At 50.9% G+C, this 18,236-nt stretch overlaps 1 protein-coding gene across 1 annotated transcript in view; it reads right to left on the reverse strand.

Annotated features, from left to right (window-relative positions):
- ZCCHC14 (zinc finger CCHC-type containing 14) overlaps positions 1-18,236 on the reverse strand; it is a 56,239-nt gene that overhangs the window by 25,407 nt on the left and 12,596 nt on the right. The window contains 1 exon segment of the mRNA XM_032464517.1: positions 7,276-7,399. Coding sequence (XP_032320408.1) covers positions 7,276-7,399 — 124 coding nt within the window.

Consider the following 18,236-nt stretch of genomic DNA (forward strand, 5'->3'; position numbering starts at 1 on the left):
CGGACAGACATACCGACTGTCGGGATCTTTGCAGGAAAACACGTGCCAGTTCCTGCTCTAACCAACAACTGCTGTGCTGTGCCCTGGGCCACACTCCAGCTTCCTGCGCTCACAGAGGCTATGGGCTGCCAGGGAAAAGACCTTCCACGCCCTGAACTTTCCTCCCTAATTTTGTAAAGTTGCGCCAGGTTGACATGCATCTTGGGAGACACTAGAACCCATTGGGCTGAGAGTATTTTAAGTTTAAAATAGCACATTACAGGAAGGAATTACTCTAAAAAAAAAGTTTGCTTCCTTTCTGGCAAAACAAAGAACACACTCCATTTAGAAGCTGTGCACCTCCGTATTTCCCTCAGTGAATCTACTCACAGTCCTGCCTGACTTCCTCCGTCAGACTGTCAGCAAATAAACAGCTTTTATGTTTTTCCCAACCAGTATTTTAAAAAACTTACCCACAACGACCTCACAGATCTTTTTCTTTTTTAAACAACAGAATAAACCAAGTCAACGAATACAGAAAAATGTACTCGGCGTTTTCTGGGCCACACACCAACGTGCACCTAAAAGTTCCAGGACTGAACGTTAGGACTTATGAAAAAACAGTAAAAAGAAAAAACCCCAACTGGACTGAGAGCGGGAAGTGACTCGTACTTGGACAGGAAAATGTGAGAAGCAGATGAGTGTTACTCAGCTGTTTTCAAATAGACGTTCTGGACCGCAGGACTGAGACGGCTGTGAGACCTCTTCTAGGCTGCCAGACCTCCGGAGCGGGGCCGTGTCAGGGCCTCGCCACTGCAGCTCCGGGCTTCCCCGCACAGGCCAGCTCGGACCCCATCCCCAGTCTTCCCCTTGGGACCACCCTCCCTGACAGCATTGCCAGGGGTCACACAGGGCTCTCAGGAAAGAGGATGGCCTGCTGGCGGGTGGCGTTTGATGAGGCTTAAAAGATGTTTAAGCACGCTCTCAATTTTGAAGCTATTAAAGACCACACTTATAAAAATAGAAACATGAAAAAATGTTTGTAATACTAACTGAAAAAACTGTGATTTGTATTGTAACATGACTATGGTTGTCTAAAATGGAAAAGAAAACCAGACTACAGATAAGTCACTAAGAATGACAGGGTTAGCTGTGTTTGGTGGCAGAACTGTGGGTAGTTTCCCCCACACCCTCACAGCGTGGTTTCATGGTTTCAGAGCGCACACCTGTGCGCACACAAATACCTGCTGACGACACACATAAAGCCCGCTGGCAAAGTGGCCCTTCCTCCCACCGCCCTTGTGGGCCCTGCAGACTGTTCAGTGCCATCTAACAGTCACACCCGAAGCCCAATGCTTTCTGGAAAGTGCAAGCAAACCTGCGTCAACTTGAGGGGCTGGGTGCCCACTCATCACCGGAACGGAGAGAAGAGTGCCAAAGACAGGATGAGCAAGGCCGGGGACCTGGGGGCCAGCAGGCCGCGGCTGGGGACGGCCCTCTGAGTGGGGCTGGGAAGGATGGGAGTGCCCACCTGGGGAGAAACGGGGCTGGGATCCAGCCTGAGCACAGGCTCGTCCCTGGGGGACAGGGGACACGAAGCCGGCCAGCCTGCTCACGTGGCGGGATGGAAAAAGACAGTGTGCTTTTTCCTTTCAAATTTTCTGTGTTCAAACTTTTCTCCTTTTCTCATTCAAGATGTACACTAGGCATTCTCCTCAAATCTCACAAGTTAGAGCACACAGCTCTCACTACGATGTGTAATTTCACTGAACCACCATTTTAGTAATTGGATCAATACTTAATTTAAAAACTAAAACCGTAGCATAGCTGAGGGAAGAGGGAGGAGACATGTGCAACAGAGACAGGACAAAGCCCCCTGTGGTATCAGCTCAGCAGGCGTCCTGAGAGGCCGGTCACAGACGCTGTCCGGGCGACCACTGACCCAGCAGCCACACAGGACAGGAACACACTACACTCCCTGGACTTCACTGCCACAGCCTGGGGGCTGCCTCCACGGCCAGGCGCCTCCAAGGGATTCCCAAGAGCTGACTGCTGAGTTGGTGCTGAGCAAACAAGACACCTATAGACAATGGCTTTAAGTCCCAGAAATGAGTCACTCTTCTGAAACACTCTCCTTCTCTACCCTGAAGTCCTCTGGAAAAAACTGGGTGGTTGGTAGTTTTCTGCCAAATACATCTGTTACTTGATTTTAATGTATCTTTATTAAATAGCTTAATTCTATGTGCCCAAAGTAACCAATTCAAAAATCACCAAAACTATGCTAAAGGAAATCAGAGTAAAAAGGGTATTATTTATAACAGGGGAAAACTGAAAAATCACTTCCAGCAAAACACCTTCTGCTCTCAAGTTCTACGTAACAGAACTCAGCACTTTTATAAAGAAAGTGAAGAGAATAACTTGTAAGATGCTTCCTCTTTTAAAATTTTATCACTGAAATCTAGTTTCCATCAAAAAATTGAAAACCTTTATTCTTGAAGTCTCGGCTGGAAAATGATGCTCCTAAAACGTCAACTCGCTCTCTCCCTCCACTTCGTCAACTGCGTTGACAGGAGTGAGTTTTAAAACACTGCTTCTTTTACCTGCTGTTAAAAACTGCACACTCGCTATGACGCTGTGGCAGCCGGTCCTCTTTCCTGCACCTTTTAGGTCATGTTACATTTAAGAACTCTGCAATTTATTTTTTCTTCCATTTTTTTTTTATCATTTAGCTACCCTGCGGTATTTGATGTGTTAGTTCCCCAGAAACAGAGATACAAACAAAAGCAGTACATGATCCAGAAAACTCAAAGCTGGTAAGAGACATTTCTAATGTAGGAAAAACAGGAAACGAACCCATATTCCATTTTAATGGTTAGTGATGTGGCCCCTGAATTTAGGGGCCTGAGGAACTCACTTCTTTACGTATTGAGGTGAACGTTTCATCCAGCACTGGAGTGTACGGGACACAACCAGCCATACTGACAAAAGTATGACAAAGTTCACAGAGCACTGCTGAGCCAGGCTCAACGGGAAGGGCTGTGTGGCCAGGACCCAGCCCCCGTCCCTGAGCAAGGAGTCCAGTCAGGGCGCAGGGTGGGCAGGCCGCCCCCAGCCCACTGGGCAGTCAGCTGGACTCAGGCTGACCTTGGCTCAGCCACTGAGTCCTGAGCACGGGGCGCAGCGGCTCCCACCAATTCCCGGCAGCTTCCCAGGGCGGGAACCGTGATCCGGCCGCCGCCTGCCTGGCTGGAAGGTGACCGGAGAGGAGAAACACAGGCAGCCTGAATCAGGACAGTGGCCGGGGGACCCGAAGACACGGCCGAGCCGTCAGGGCTGGGAGAGCAGAGATCCCTCACTTGGGAGACCCTCGGGGCTTTGCTCTGAGTGCCTGAATGTTGGTATCAATCACTAGTCCTGGAAACGCATCTTATGGGTGGCAACAAAGTAACAGCTCCGCTCTCCACATGCCGTCTAAGGTACCAGCAGGCGTCTCCGTGGAAATACTCGGGGTCCAGCTGGACCCACAGATCTGGAAGTCACTAACAGAGCAGCAGTGGCCACAGCACAGCCCAGAAGCCAGCCCCGCCTGAGCGCCACCAGGAGCCCATGGTGCACAGCTTTCTGTACATGTGAGGCTCCACGATGTAAAAAGCAAAGAAACCAAGGGAGGATGGAGGCTGGAGAGGGGCGACCACCAAGGCCAAGCAAAGAGAGTGAGAGCAGATTTGTCACCACAACGGCAGCTTCGGGGGAGGGGCGCTCAAGTCGGAGGTGCAAGGTCTCTTCCTGGAGCTGGGCTGGGGGCTGTGGCTTGTGTCCTGCATAAATGGTACACACATGACAATGACAGCACAGAGCACAGGTGCAGGAGAACCACACCAATGGTGCCCTGGTAGATGTTTCATGACTGGCCGGGGTAGCGGAGCAGCCCCTAATTTGTGGCATTTACCAATTTCCAAGGTGCAAATACCAGAGCTGAGCTCCTGCTATCAATGATGTGACATCAAGAGGCTACAAAAATTCCTGAGCTTTGACAATTGCTCCCAGGGGTCAGGACATCACCCAACAGCACAGCTGCAAAACTGCTGCATTCTACATGAAGCGGCTCGCCGCCAACGCACAGCAAAGCTTGAAAAGCCCCAGGTGTGCACTGTGATCCCTCCTGTGAATCTCAAAGGGGCTTCATGGAGGGAACCAAGTCCCACGGCCCCAGAGAAGCCATTAAGGCCGGATCAGCCCCACCCCTATACTCGAACAACATTCTCTTCAGGGACTGAGAGAAGAGCTGCTCAAATACCTCTGCGCTCTGTGTGGTTCAAATGAAAATCCTTGGCTGAGGAAGGCTGCAAGCAACCAGTTAAAAAACAGCAATAATAACGCACAAAAGTGTAGCAAAAAGCCAAAAAAACGACTTACTTTGAAATGCATCAAAAAATGCAATGTCTTGACGGATGGAGAGATGGGCAGACAAGGGAAGAAGTAAAGTAAAGCGAAACTGGAACCTAGGTGGCAGGTGTTCACTGGAAGATCCTCTGAACTTTACTGTACGTTTCAAAGTCTTCATAATAAAAGGTTGAATACAGAGCAGTAGAGAAATGACAATTATCAGGGCTTCTCGATTCCAAGCGCACATTAGAATCCCCGGTGCAGCCCAAGAACGGTGATACACTAGTGGCAGGTCAGAATCTGGTTTCACTGTAATTCTTATCTTACTAGAATTCATGTTTTAATTCTTGGAGTTCAGTTTTATTTACCAAGTACAAGACTCTCAGGATTCAACCTTAACTGAATTATTAGCTTTCATCACAATAATGCTGCATGACAAACAGAAAAACCTCAGTGGCACATGACACAAAGCATTTATTTAGGTTAAAAAAATCTGTTTTAATTTATCACATGGTAAATATAGATATAACCTATATAAACAAGAGCTGTTCACAATTTTTTAAGAATGCAAAGGAGTCTTGAGACCGAAAAGGTTCCAAACTGCTGGTAAACGATCTGCAGTTTAATTAAGTTGAATGAAACTCTGCTTCCTTCACTGTCTCACAGAAGGGTAATTTTAAAAAATAATTACTCAAAGCCCAAAGAACAAAGTCACAGAACTCCTTTCATTCAGAATATTATTATAAGCAATTTCAACCTCACCCTGTGCATTACGAACGCTTCCCCAAGTTTCAGGAGGGGCAGGGCCTGGATGAAGCAGCACTCTCCCAGAGCTCGACGGGCAGCGTGACTCGAGGCTCCACAGGGAACACACGGTCAGTCACCTGCCACTGGAGCCGGACGCTGGGGCTGCTGTACTGCTCCCCCCTACTCCTGCACCCGTCCGTCCTCAGTGCCGGCCCTGGTCTCCATCCGCAGATGGTGGCTCCTACTCTCTGCTCCCTTCGGGGTCAGGGAGGCGCCATCCCACAGGAACCCTGGGGCCTCACGATCAACCGTCCTGATAAAACGGCAATGCCTTCACTTCCTAATCTGGGCTTTCCACCCCGACCTCCCTTTTCTATTCTCCTCCGCCTAACACAAGCGGCTGAGAGCGTCAGCTCGGGGCTGGGGTCCCAGCTTGTCTCAGGAACGCTGCTCATCTGTGACTCGGCTCTCCCGTCTGTGGAGTGGGGCTCGTTGTTAGAAGGGACCAGGTGTAAGTAAGCCCCACGGGGCTTTCGGGAAGATCAGGCGGGCTAATGCGTGAGCCTGGAACGCTGCATGGCAGGGGCAGTCGGGTTTCAGACTGGCCTTACTGCTGTCCCATGAGCTTTTACACTGAAGAAACACAAAAGTGTGACTCTTTGTGAGTTAAACTGTGTCACTGAAGATCTCCAAGAAGCCTAGAGAAAATCCAAAACAGAAGTAGGATACAGGAAAGACATCAAGGAAACTGTAATGACAGGGTGGCTTCAGACTTTCAGGAGAGCAGCAACCTAGGCCCAGCAAAGTGCTGGGGGAAACATGGCCAACAAACCTAGCTAACCTGCGTGTCAAATTCTGGGCGGAGGAACCAAGGTGCTATGACCACCGCATGGAGACTACTGCAGACAATGAACCATGTTCAGTTCACGATGTTTTTAGGTAGACCGATGTCTGAGAACAGAGAATGAGGGACCCACTGCAGACCCACCTTCCTGCTCTCTCGGCCCAGCACAGCACACAGGCTAGAGAGGGAAGGACAGAGGAACAGCCACATAATTTGTAATTCCATTAAAAAACAGGAACGAGGGGTCATGGTAACTGGTCAGAGGAAGCAGCGCTGGCGAGGAAGAGGCCAGCCCTCAAGACGGGGAGGGCACAGGACACAGCTTCCATGGGGGACGGTGGGGATAAAGGAAGCAAGGCCCCACCCAGAAGCACTTTTCCCTGGTGACTCAGAGAAGGACCTGGACCCTCCCCTGAGGGACAACACCCACCACAGGAGCTGCAGCCCTGCCGGACTTTAGAATGACCGTCCCTCTGGCAGAGCACGATGGAGGAGCTAACTGTGCGCCCCCAGGGCTGCAGGGACAGTGGATGGTCTCACACCCCATCATCTGTGTATACACACCTCGGGCGCAGCCTGAGGTCACGGACGCTGACCTCAGTCGGGGGAGTCGGCATCTGTGCCCGAGACTAGAGGCGACGGGCCAGCAGGACTTGGCTCTTGACGAGGTGGCTCAGTCCAGAAGAGACCAGGACCAGCCCACACGTCCTGGCCCTCCCCTTCCCTGCAGTCTTGGGGTTCACACGCGACCCCCGCTCTCCTCCTGGCGAGGCTCCCTCAGGCCACACAGCTCACCAGCTGCACAAAGTCAGATGCGCAAGAACTAAGGAGGCTCAGCCTCCTCCCAGACCCGCCCTGTTGTCCAGAGCTGCATGTCCAAACGGCAGCCACTGTCCACACTGAGCTGTGTAACTGCAATGAAATGAAATGGAAATTTCAGGTCCTCAGTCGCATGAGCCACATTTCAAGCGCTCAGAGGCACGTGTGGCTGGTGGTGACCGGGCGAGTGAAGAGAGAGGACACACCATTCCCGTAGAAAGTTCCACAGGTAGCGTTGCTCTAGAACTTAGGACTTATTCTGGTGTGGGGTGCGGAGAGGGCACAACAACTTTCATTTTTTCCCCCTTAACCAACACCAATATGTGAAATTTTTACAGCCAAGATACATTCAGGTATAACCTGTAGAATTTACACAAATAATAGACTCTACTAAGACTAGCATTTTCAAAAGATCTGAAATCATTTAACCAAACATCATCACAAAAGCCTCCTTTCTGCACCGACGCGTCTTCCCTCTGAGCCCGGATGGACAGGCTCACCTCTGGAGTGTTTTCCTCCGGGCCTCTTGGGCAGCGACTCCTCAGTGGAATGTGCGGATGTGTGCAGGGCGTTCTCCAAACTATTACTGACACTGCTGACAGGGGTCTCTGTCCGTGGAGTGACCTGAGGGGACAGAAACAGAATCATCTTATTCCCTTCCAACTAGTTCATAAGGAATGGTTTTCGTTTTTATTTAAAAGTCATTTATATTTATTGCAGTTTCTAATTTTTTCATAAAACATGTATTACTAGTGTAATAATAATAAAAGTGATCTTTTGTCCCACAAAAGACAAAAATTTTACCAATCCACCATCTACCGCTGAAATTGAAAAACATCCCAGTTTGAGCAAACATGGGCGCTCATGTTCAGTGCCGGGACCCACTCTTCTGGGTCGAAACTGACAACCAAGCTGTCATGAATTACATTCCTACGTCCAAGGCAGAACCTTATTTTTCATTTCTTCAAATCATATAGTTTCCTATATAATCAACTACACAGCCAGACTTAACACTGTCTTTTTAAAATCTTAAAAAAATAATAAAACTCTCTAAAACCAGCAGTAAAGAATAGAATACAACTGGATCTACTTGGGGGTACATTTAAAAAAGCATGTTCTAAAATTACATCACAATCTCATTTCTAGGAATCCATCATACAAAGCACTCAGACGTGAAAAAGGTGTGTGTGGAGGGGCGCTCGCTGCAGCATTTACAATGGCGAGAAGCTGAAAACATCCTAAATGGCCACCGATGAGACCCGACAAGCCAAGGGCTGTCCGCCCACAGCCCCACACTCTGCGCCGGCAAAGAAGGCTCAAAGCACACCGCATTCCCAAAGCAAGTCAGGGGGTGTCGTCCTCTCCTCCCCTCCCCTGCCTTGGGTGTAAGGTGAACGTGACTGTGTGCAAAGAAACAGTAAGGGCCTGGAAGGATGCCGCAAAACCTCAACCACAGTGACCTCAGGAGACAGGCAGTTTTCTTGGGGGGGTTGGCAATAACCTTCCCTTTTTTTCCCCTTTAATAATGACCAGTATTTGAAAATTTTACCAATCTGAAAAATGACCAATGCTTCAACATCTTCAGAGTCACAATTTAATGTATGTCAACATTTCAAAGGGCAGCAGAGAAAAGTTAAGATTTTAAAGTTTATCAAAAGAGACGTGGGTTTTAAAAAGTGGAGAAACCCTGTGTTGCACACCCAGGAAAGGAGAAGGCTTGGGAGAAAGAGAAGTGTGACTTTCAGTCTCACTGCAGATGCGGAGGCGACCTGGGACACGTGTGTCCTGAGGCTCTCTGGCCGTCGTGTCCTTGGTTTACCTTTTCACCTGGATGCCAGGTGGAAGCAAGTGCAGGCCCTCACCTGCCGTGGGAGGCCTGGCCTGGGTCCCCAGGCAGGGGCAGAGAGGGTGAGGGGCTGGCAGAGGTGGCACCACTCCCGCAGGGTGGACCTGGACTGGCCTCCTGGAGGAGCCAGGACACCCAGCCCTCCGCAGACAGAGCTGCAGTGAGATCTCCCACCGCACACAAGCCCCTCTGCTCCCACCTCTGTCACAGCCTCTGGGGCAGGGACGCCTCCCTGCTGTGCACTCAGCACGAGACGATGGGTCTGATGCCACGCAGGTTCAGTAACTCAACACTGGTTCAGTCTGATTAACGTGGAAGTTTATATAACTCCAGGAAGTAAACCCTAACCACCCAGTACTCCTCCAAAGTGTTAATTCTGGTAACACTTACTAAAACGTTACCAAGACAGTTAAAATTTTAAATTACTTGTAATTTAACCAAATTGGATTGTTTCCCTCAGGCCTGGAAAGTCTCTTTCATCATCCGATCGTCAAGAGCACCCCAGCAGCAAACTTCCCTATTAGGTGAGACAGCAGCACCCAGAGGCACAGGAGCCGCTCGGGGAGCGAGACCCAGCTCCCAGACAGTAAGCACCACTTTGGGAGACAGCTCAGGAGGCGGAACTAACACCTTTAACTACATAACAAACACAACCGAGGCAGATCACAGCCCACCGCGCCCGGCTCACACGGACCTCCCCGGTCCCTCAGCTATGAGGAAGGTCGTGCTCCTAAGGAGAGACGGGGAGAGAGGCCCAGCAACCTGAAAGCCAAGGGGAGCACCGGCCCTGCCGGCCAGCGGCGAGCCTCTCCTCCCCAGGCAGACACACACACAGACCGCGGCCCGCCCGACAGCAGCCCCAGCAGCCACAAGCAGAAAGCCACCCCCGGACCCCCAGGCCACGGGGCGGGTGTGGGAGCGGACAGAAGGCCCCGAGGCCCAGCGGTCGGCGCTGTGGCTGGGGGAACGCAGCTCGCGGAGCAGGCGGAGGCCCCGCACCTGACGCAGACGCAGGGAAGAAAGCGCCTGAACCCTGACCGCTGGGGAAGCACTTGCCCTCCTTGGGCCTCTCTCCCAACGCACTTCTTCTTAGTTTTCCAAATGTTCACTTTTTCCGACCAAGACTTTATCTTTACTTTGCTCCTTTGTTTACACTGAAAGCCGTCTTCACTTGCATTTCCCAGAAATGCTGTTTTCTGGGTTAATTTTGGTTAAGTTAATTTGCCCCGTGTGACCTAAACAGCTTCACTAAACACTGACTCACGCTCACAAGCAGGACCCCCCAGTCATCAGCTTGACAGACACCAGCGTGAGGATCTGATCAGTTCCAAATGTCGCCTTCTGCTGCCACTAGGAAGGCAGTGAGAGCACTCTCCAACGACAGGGCCCAGCTCCACCTTGACGGCTGTGTTCCATTACGTTCAAAGGCCTTCTTCCTGCAAGCACCCTGCTCTATCTCTACATGAGGGTCCGACGTGCCTTGCCGAGCGAATCTCTCTCCACTCACAGCCGCCTCTCCTACGACCTACAAGGGCCGGGCTGCCCTCAGGTCTCGGAGGTCCCCCACTTCTCCCCTCTGCCCCACCAGGGATGGGGTGGATGGCCAGGATCTGCCTGCTGGCCTTTGCCCTGGCTGTGCCCTCGGCCTGGAACCCGCAACTCCATCTCTGCACAGCCCCTCCCTGCCTGCATGTCTACACTCGAATGTCACCTTCTTGTGAGGACTTGCGGGAGCTCGGCAAGGCGGGGCTGTCTGCTCCACTCACTGCCGCATCCTCTGCACTTCCCACAGGGCCTGGCACAAAACAGGCACTTAGTGAGTATCTGTGAGATCTGACTGCCTCACAAATTTTAATGAAATTCAGGATTAATTTTTAAAAAAGTGTGTCTACTTCAAAGTAAAATTTCTGCAGTCTAAATTATGTACTACACAGTTACTGAGCATCCTTCCCAATGAAACGAGGGACTGAAAAGCTACGGCCGTGCGTGGAATCTGGCTGAAGCACGCTGCGTTGCTCCCAGGACAGTGACTCGGTCTGGCATCTGCTGCACACCGAGGGGAAAGGTGATGGTTAGAATCCCGGCACCTGACTCAGCAGCTCATGCCTGCCTCTCTGAGTGCTAGTCCTCCCATCGGGACAGCTGTTTAAACACAGACCAGGCCTCTGCTCCCAAACTTAATACACAAAACACCCCCAGGGCACGCCAAAACGCAGTCCTGACTCAGGAGGCCTGGGGTGGGGCCTGAGACTCTGCATCTCTAACCAGCTCCCGGTGTTTCCAGAGTGTTTCCAGATACAGGTGCTCACCATGGTCAGAGCATTCAAAGCCAACAGCCTCCTTTCCTGTGGGATGTGAAAAGGAAGCCCAGTGCTGTGTGGACAGTCCCATCAGAGGGACTCAAAGGCCCCTCCTTCCAGGGGCCTCCTTCTCACGCCCACCTCAGTCAGGACATCGGGCCAGAGAGTCCTCCTGTCACACAGGCTGCTTTCAAGCTTTGAGTCTAAAACTCACCTTAATATTCAAAGAACAGAGCTATAATTTTCAGAAGAGACTTTTACTTTTTAAAAATCGATTTCACTACAGGTCATTTACGGTCATCCAAGTGGGATGATCACACCAGGTAAGCCCCTGGGGGGTCTGAGTTGCCGAAAGTCTCACTTCCGGCCCCTAACAGGCACTTGAAATGGTGCAGAAAATGGTACTATGCACCCGGAGCAGAGGTTTAACTTTCTATGTGCAAACCCCTTCTCAAAACAAATAACCCCTTTTGTGGTGTGTGGTGAAGCCTACCAACCCTTTCTCAGAAATTCGTATTAAGCATATAAAAACATACAGGATTCCAAAGAAAGCTAGTAACACTGAAAACGGTTCTCAAAGTCTTAGAAGACAAAGGAGATTCTTTCACATTCTGTAACCGAGCGTCACATGATCTGAGGCAGTGGCGAGCATAAACGGTATTTACGGTGCCTCGTCCACTGCGACATGGAAACACCTGGTCTCCACTAGGGACAAGGTCACATGCACCATAAGTCCCAAAGGGGTCTCTTACCTGCTTTCGTCCTGGCGGCAGGTGCTACACTTCCAGGCTCTTCCCCATGTCTCCCAGCAGTGTGGGGACAGAGCAGCCCCAGCGGCAAGGCAGGGCTGGCAGACCACACTCCCACCCAAGCCGTCAAGGGGGAGGGCACCTGAGGCTAGGGTGTGTGCCAGCCTCTCTCCCTCCCAGACCAGAGTGCTGGGGACCCCACATCAGGAGTACCCCCCCATCCTGTACTTGAATAGTACTCCGACAGAAAGACAATGTCTGGCTTCCCCTCATGCGTGCGGGCTGAAGTTCCAAATTCTGCCACATCTACACTTGACGATTCAAGATGGCGTCTGCACAGGGCTCCCACGACCATGATGTGTGTAACAGCAAAAGACTGGGAATAACTAATGGCTGTTATTCTGGGGCTGGTTAAATAAAAGGATGCAGCTACTCTTTGGAATACTAGGCAGCTGTAAACCAAAGTAGGTGTGAGAAGGCTAGGTTCCGACATGAAAAAACTATTAAAATAGGAGTTTAACAGGCAAGGTGCACACTGGACGTCTGAGATGTGATCACACCATGAGAGGCTGGGAAGGATAAAATCATGAAAATACTACTGTTAGAACCACACTCTGGGGGCCCTTGCACCCACATTACTCTCAGGGACCCTGGCAGAAACTGCTATCTCCACTCTAACACCAACAATGTCTCGTGCTCATCGGTGGTATCCCCAAGGCCACCGGGCCGGCAGGGAGCAGTCCTGCACTGCAGAGGCCACGGCTGAGGGTGTGGATTCAATCCAATCAGAGCTGTGGGGGCCGCGGTTCTGTGCGACCATGGCCAAGACCCCGTCTGGCTAGAATTCAGCTTCCTCCACTGCAAAGTGGGAATAACTGTACCCGCCTCACAGGGTTTTTGTAAGAATTAAACGGAAAGCATTTAAAGTAGCTAGTGTGCTGGACAGACGGGTCAGGATTTGGTGAAACATGAGTTGCTGCTGGGACCGTGGCACATGCAGACCAGCTGGGAAGGCAATGAAATAGGCTCAAGTTCCACGGGGACCCCTGCAGGGGAGGCAGGCCCACGAGGTCCCGCAGAGGAGCTCCCCTGGGAGGTCACGGGGTGGGGGGGCGGTCTGTGCTCGACCCCACTGCCCATGCCTGGAGTGGAGCATGCAGGCAGCGCTGCGCCGGTGACCACATCCAGGGACGAGGTTCAGACACCCCACAGCTTCCGTGTCCCCTTCCTGGAATATGGGGCTGCTGTCTCCTCTAATAGACACTCCACTTACAAATGGAGTCTGCCATGACCAGTGTTCGCCTCCTCTGCAACGTGAGAGGTTATGTAATCACCTGAACTGCAGGTACAAGCTTACTGGGGAGGGATCTCCTCCCCAACTGGCGTGTGCAGATCTGTACACCTGTCTTGAGAGCAATTAGGTGTACGTAACAAACTTTATTACCCCTGTATCTTTGGACCCACTAACCCCACTGGGAAGAATCTATCCTAACACAACCAGTGATACAAAGGTTTGTGTACAAGGAGGTTCATCTTAGTTTTAAAGAAGCAAAAGTAAATGACATAAATATCCGGCAAGACTAATATTTAAACATGTAAATTAGTTTACATCCATATAATACAATATTATGCAGTCTTTTAAAAATAATTTCAGAAAATGAAAGGCATGAGGAATGCTCACGCTTAGATATGTGAAAGGAAATAGAATTTGTAATACATCGATTGTGTGTATCCATACATTACAGGCATTGAGAAAAGAAGAAAACACACCGCAATATTAATATTAGTGCTTACTACTTCTGAGCAATTAAAAAATACATTTTTCTGCTTTTCAATTTTTCTGCGAGGATCATCATTAGCACTAGAAAAACACTTGAAGTTCTCAAGTCTAAATGCGAGCGCCTTCCTGCACAACGTGAACAACGTGAAAAAGTAAAAGAAAAGCAACTGCGAAAACCGCACTGCCCACCCCTTGGCTGGCTGTGCCGTCTCCCCTCAGGACAGCGCTGTCAGGGAGCTGTCGGAGGTGCTGAGCGGCCCCGACGATGCAGACTCGATGAGGCCTCCCTGGAGGCGGAGCAGCCAAGCGGACACCTGCAGGGGCCTCCAGAGCAGGGACAGAAGCAGGCACCGAGAGCTGGCCAGAAAGGCCTCCCAGGCCCACGCTGATGAACCCCGGGGACGCTCAAGCACAAACACAAACTCCAACATCCACAGAGCCCCTGATTTTCAACTTGTCTTCTGACTACCACATACATACTAGAAAGAATGACATGCTAAATACTTCTACATCAATGGGAAAAAATACATAAAAATAAAAAAAAAAGTGATTTATAAGCATTTTACTAAAAAAGTGATTATGTGTCTCTAAAAACCAGAACAAGAAAATAGATAGTTTAATAGTGAAAGCTATTTGCTGACTTAGAACAAGTGGAAGCCAATGCTAACCAAAACCATTTTCCACATAAAAACATTCCTTTTACTATTTCTTATCCTAGAGCTCTACTCATTAAAAAAAAAAAAAAAAAAAAGAAAGAAAGAAAAGAAAAGAGAAAAAAGATTACTGCTCAAAAATCTCAGAACAGGTACCAAGCTCGTAACTCGCTGACTCCGGCCAAGGGACTGTAAAGCCAAGTTCCTCACAAGCAGCCCGCCAAGTGGTGCCACCTCCACCAGGAGCTCCTGCCCCACCGCACACACGGGCCACGGGCCACCCCAGCAGGCTGCGTAAACCAGAGCCTGGCGATGCAGAGAGGGCACCGGGCCATCCAGAAAGTGGCTCTCACAGAGCCCATGGCTCGGCAGGTGCCACCACCATCCAGGCTGGTGACATGGCGAGGTGCACTGTGTGGCAAGAAAGGCTTCGTCTGAGCACCTACCAGCCTCTCATTTGAAGGCTTATTCACAACAATCCCAAAAGCTTAGGTGTCTTCCAGAACAGAGCAGATAACGGGCAGCAGATTTCAGGTGGGCTCGGGGGAGTGCTAAAAAATCAGTGGTTGCAAGAGAAGGGGCAGTGTTAGCAGTGAGGAGCGCCAGCGACGGCGAGGGCTCATGCAGAAGCATTTTCAAAGCTGAAGTTCAACAGGCACAGCCAGGCGGAAATCGCGAAGGCAACACCACGTGTATGTAAAATACATTCAGGAAGACAGCCCTCCCCACTCCCCAGTCAGGAAAAACGCAGACCACATGACCCATGCAGCAGTGGACACCGCTTCAGCTGCAGGGCTGCAGTCACCCCTTCCCTGCACACCACGTAGAACTTCATTCTGTGGACATCACAGCTGAAAGGGCAGCAGGTGAGGCATTCGCTGTAGGTTACTTTTACCTTCAGGACTCTTGACGTGAAGTGCACACTACACACAGTATTGTTACTGTGCATATTTTGGCCAGAAGTATGCTAAAATATTGGGTTTTCTTTGAGGAATTGGCTCAGTGTCTAATCATAATAAGTAAGCTGGGCTTTAGTGACCACCTGGGTTCCTGATCTAACATCCGCGGCCTGAGATGAACCATGCAGAGCAGGGCGCACAGTAAACAGCTGCTCTGTGAGCCCTGGTGCTGGCCACGCGTTAAGTTTAGTCACAGGACACTCAGGCATCAGGATGGGGACAAGCAGGCCCCACCTAGCTGAGAACAGGACGGAGCAAAGATCCAGCAATCTCTGTCAAACAGACCCTAGGGATTCTTTCTACGCGGCCACTGGGCAGACGCCCATCCTGAGCAAGGCAAAGCTGCTCCCGTGCTCCCAGAGTCTCTCCCGGTCAGGCGGCCGTGTGGGTCTCCGTCAGGACTGGAACAGAGACGACCCGCCGGTCAAGAAATTCAAGATTCACATCCAATGGCACATGTAACCAGAGCTGCACACGATAGGTAAATGGCATTTCCTAGTGAAGTCCAGGACCATGGGCACCAGAGCAGAGCCCACCCTTCCACACTTCAGACCCTCCTGTTACTCAGCACCTTCTAAGTGCCAGAACAGTTAAATAATCATCGCGCGTACAGTCTCCAAACGACACTAGTTTCAAGGCACCAGGCCAGTCATTTCTTCTCTTCTGCCCAGAGCCCCACGCTTCATAACGACAAATGTCACAGTTAGCGTAAAGCACTCCTTCACAGCCACACCTCCTTAGATAGAGTTAATCCTCCTTGAACACATGGTCTGTATTCACCACAACACTTGGATTATAAAAAGCAGGAGGTTCTCCTTTCAATCATGGTTGAGTAGTCAAACCAATCTTCTCAGAGGTAACCATAAACTCTGGACAGAGTATATAAAACAGTACAGTTAACACAACCCAAACCAGGCAGAAACCAGAGCCAGGCCTACACTGGAAACGAAATTTGCACCCGTAAGTTCACGTCCAGCGGGCCCAGTTCCCACTAGACAGATCCCCAAATCTTCCCGACTTGCAAAACCAGAGATCAGAATGCTGGTGGGCTCCAGCAGCTGGAAAGTGAGGGGGAAACTTGGAAAGGAGAGCGCCCGGAAGGGGGCCACCCAAGCCTGCACACGACGTGGGCCCACATCCCCGCGTGCCCTGAAACAGGCATCACAGGCAGGCTCTTGGCAGTCACGCTAAGACCAGCCAACCGCACAGACTGCTGACGAGCACCGGAAGAGGCCCGGGGGCGCCGAAAGGTCTGTGAGACTCTTCAGGAGGGCAGAACAGAATCTCGATTTCCACAGCATCTCACTGAGAGTCCAAGAAGCAGTCCGTGATTACTAGACATGGAAGGAAACACACACGGTGAAGAGCAGGCACAAGACGAGTTGGGCGCCGGGACCAGAGGCGAGGAGTGCAAAGCGGGTACTGTGACCAGGCTCCAGACCTCGAAGGAAAACACGCTCATGATGTGAACCGAGAGGGACTCTCAGGAGAGACACAGAAACCGTTTTCAAAAATGGCAATTCAGGAAGCAACCGAACGTCCTTCACTGCTGAATGGATAAATAAAAGGTGGGCTTCCTGGCAATGAAGTATGACTCAGCACTAAAAAGACACGCACCATCAAGCCACGCAGGGACACGGAGGAGACGCAGATGCGCGCTGCTGAGTGAGAGGGCCCTGCGAGGAGGCTGCAGGGCCAGCCTTGCAACGTCCTGCAAGAGGCACAGCTATGGACTCGGTAAGAAGATGAGTGGTTGCGAGGGACTCTCAGGAGGAGGGGGAGGAGGGATGAACAGGTGGAGCGCAGAGGACTTAGGGACAGGGAGAATATTCTGTATAGAAAAGAAGAAGACAGTCTGTGTGACACCTAACAGTGGACACACGTCACCACACATTCATCCAAACCCAGGAAGCGTGCGACACCGAGCGTGGGCCCTGACATGACCAATCGACTCCAGGTGATTATGATGATCAATTTTTCTGTGAACCTAAAAGTGCTCTTAAAAAACTGTCTAAAAATAGTAAAAAGAAATTTTAACATGGAAATTCTGAAACAAAAAAAATGCTATTTCTGAAGTTTAAAAAATCCACTGGATGTACTTAACAGCAGTTTGGAATTAATAGAAGAGTCAGTGAATTTCAAAACAGATCAACAGAAAGTGTCCAATCCAATACACAGAAGATTTGGGGAAAAGAAAAAAAAAAAAGAACAAAGCTTCCAGGGCCTGTGGAAGAATATCAAGAGGTTTAACATGTCCTGCAGCTGGAGTCCCAGAGGAGAGAGACTGAAACTGTAAAAACCATGGAGAAATTATGGCTGAAGATTTCCCCATTTTAGTAAAAGACATAAATTTACAGACCCAGTAAGTTCAGAGAACACCAAACAAGATGAATTCAAGAAAGCAACACTTGGACACACCACACCCAAGCTGCTCCAGAAGGAAACAGCACACGGCAGAACCACACAGTGGAAGATGGCCAGACATGCCTCAGCCTCTCTAAATGCCGGGAGAAAAAGAGCAGTGACCAGAGATCCCGCAGCCAGTGACAATACCCTTTCACAACACAGGCAAAACAGACATTTCTGGGTGAAAGAAAACAAAGAGAATTTCTTCTCAGCAGACCTGGACTCCAAAAAATGCTGAAGGAAAGACTTCCAGACTGAAGGGATAACGTGACAAGCGGGGTCTAGGCATGGGGCGCACAGCAAGCGCAGAAGTGGCAGGTCCGCTCACCCTACCACAGGGGGGCGGTAACTGCAGGGCCCCACGTCCACGCCAACCCCAGCCAGGCGGACCCGGAGATCGCAGGAGCCCCAGACCAGCCAGCACGGGGGCGGTAACTGCAGGGCCCCACACGTCCACGCCAACCCCAGCCAGGAGGACCCGGAGATCGCAGGAGCCCCAGACCAGCCAGCATGGGGGGCGGTAACTGCAGGGCCCCACACGTCCACGCCAACCCCAGCCAGGCAGACCCGTAGATCGCAGGAGCCCCAGACCAGCCAGCACGGGGGGCGGTAACTGCAGGGCCCACACATCCACGCCAACCCCAGCCAGGCAGACCCGGAGATCGCAGGAGCCCCAGACCAGCCAGCACGGGGGGCGGTAACTGCAGGGCCCCACACGTCCACGCCAACCCCAGCCAGGCGGACCCGGAGATCGCAGGAGCCCCAGAC

The sequence above is a fragment of the Camelus ferus genome, chromosome 21 (genome assembly GCF_009834535.1).
Source record: "Camelus ferus isolate YT-003-E chromosome 21, BCGSAC_Cfer_1.0, whole genome shotgun sequence".
Taxonomy (NCBI): Eukaryota; Metazoa; Chordata; class Mammalia; order Artiodactyla; family Camelidae; genus Camelus; species Camelus ferus.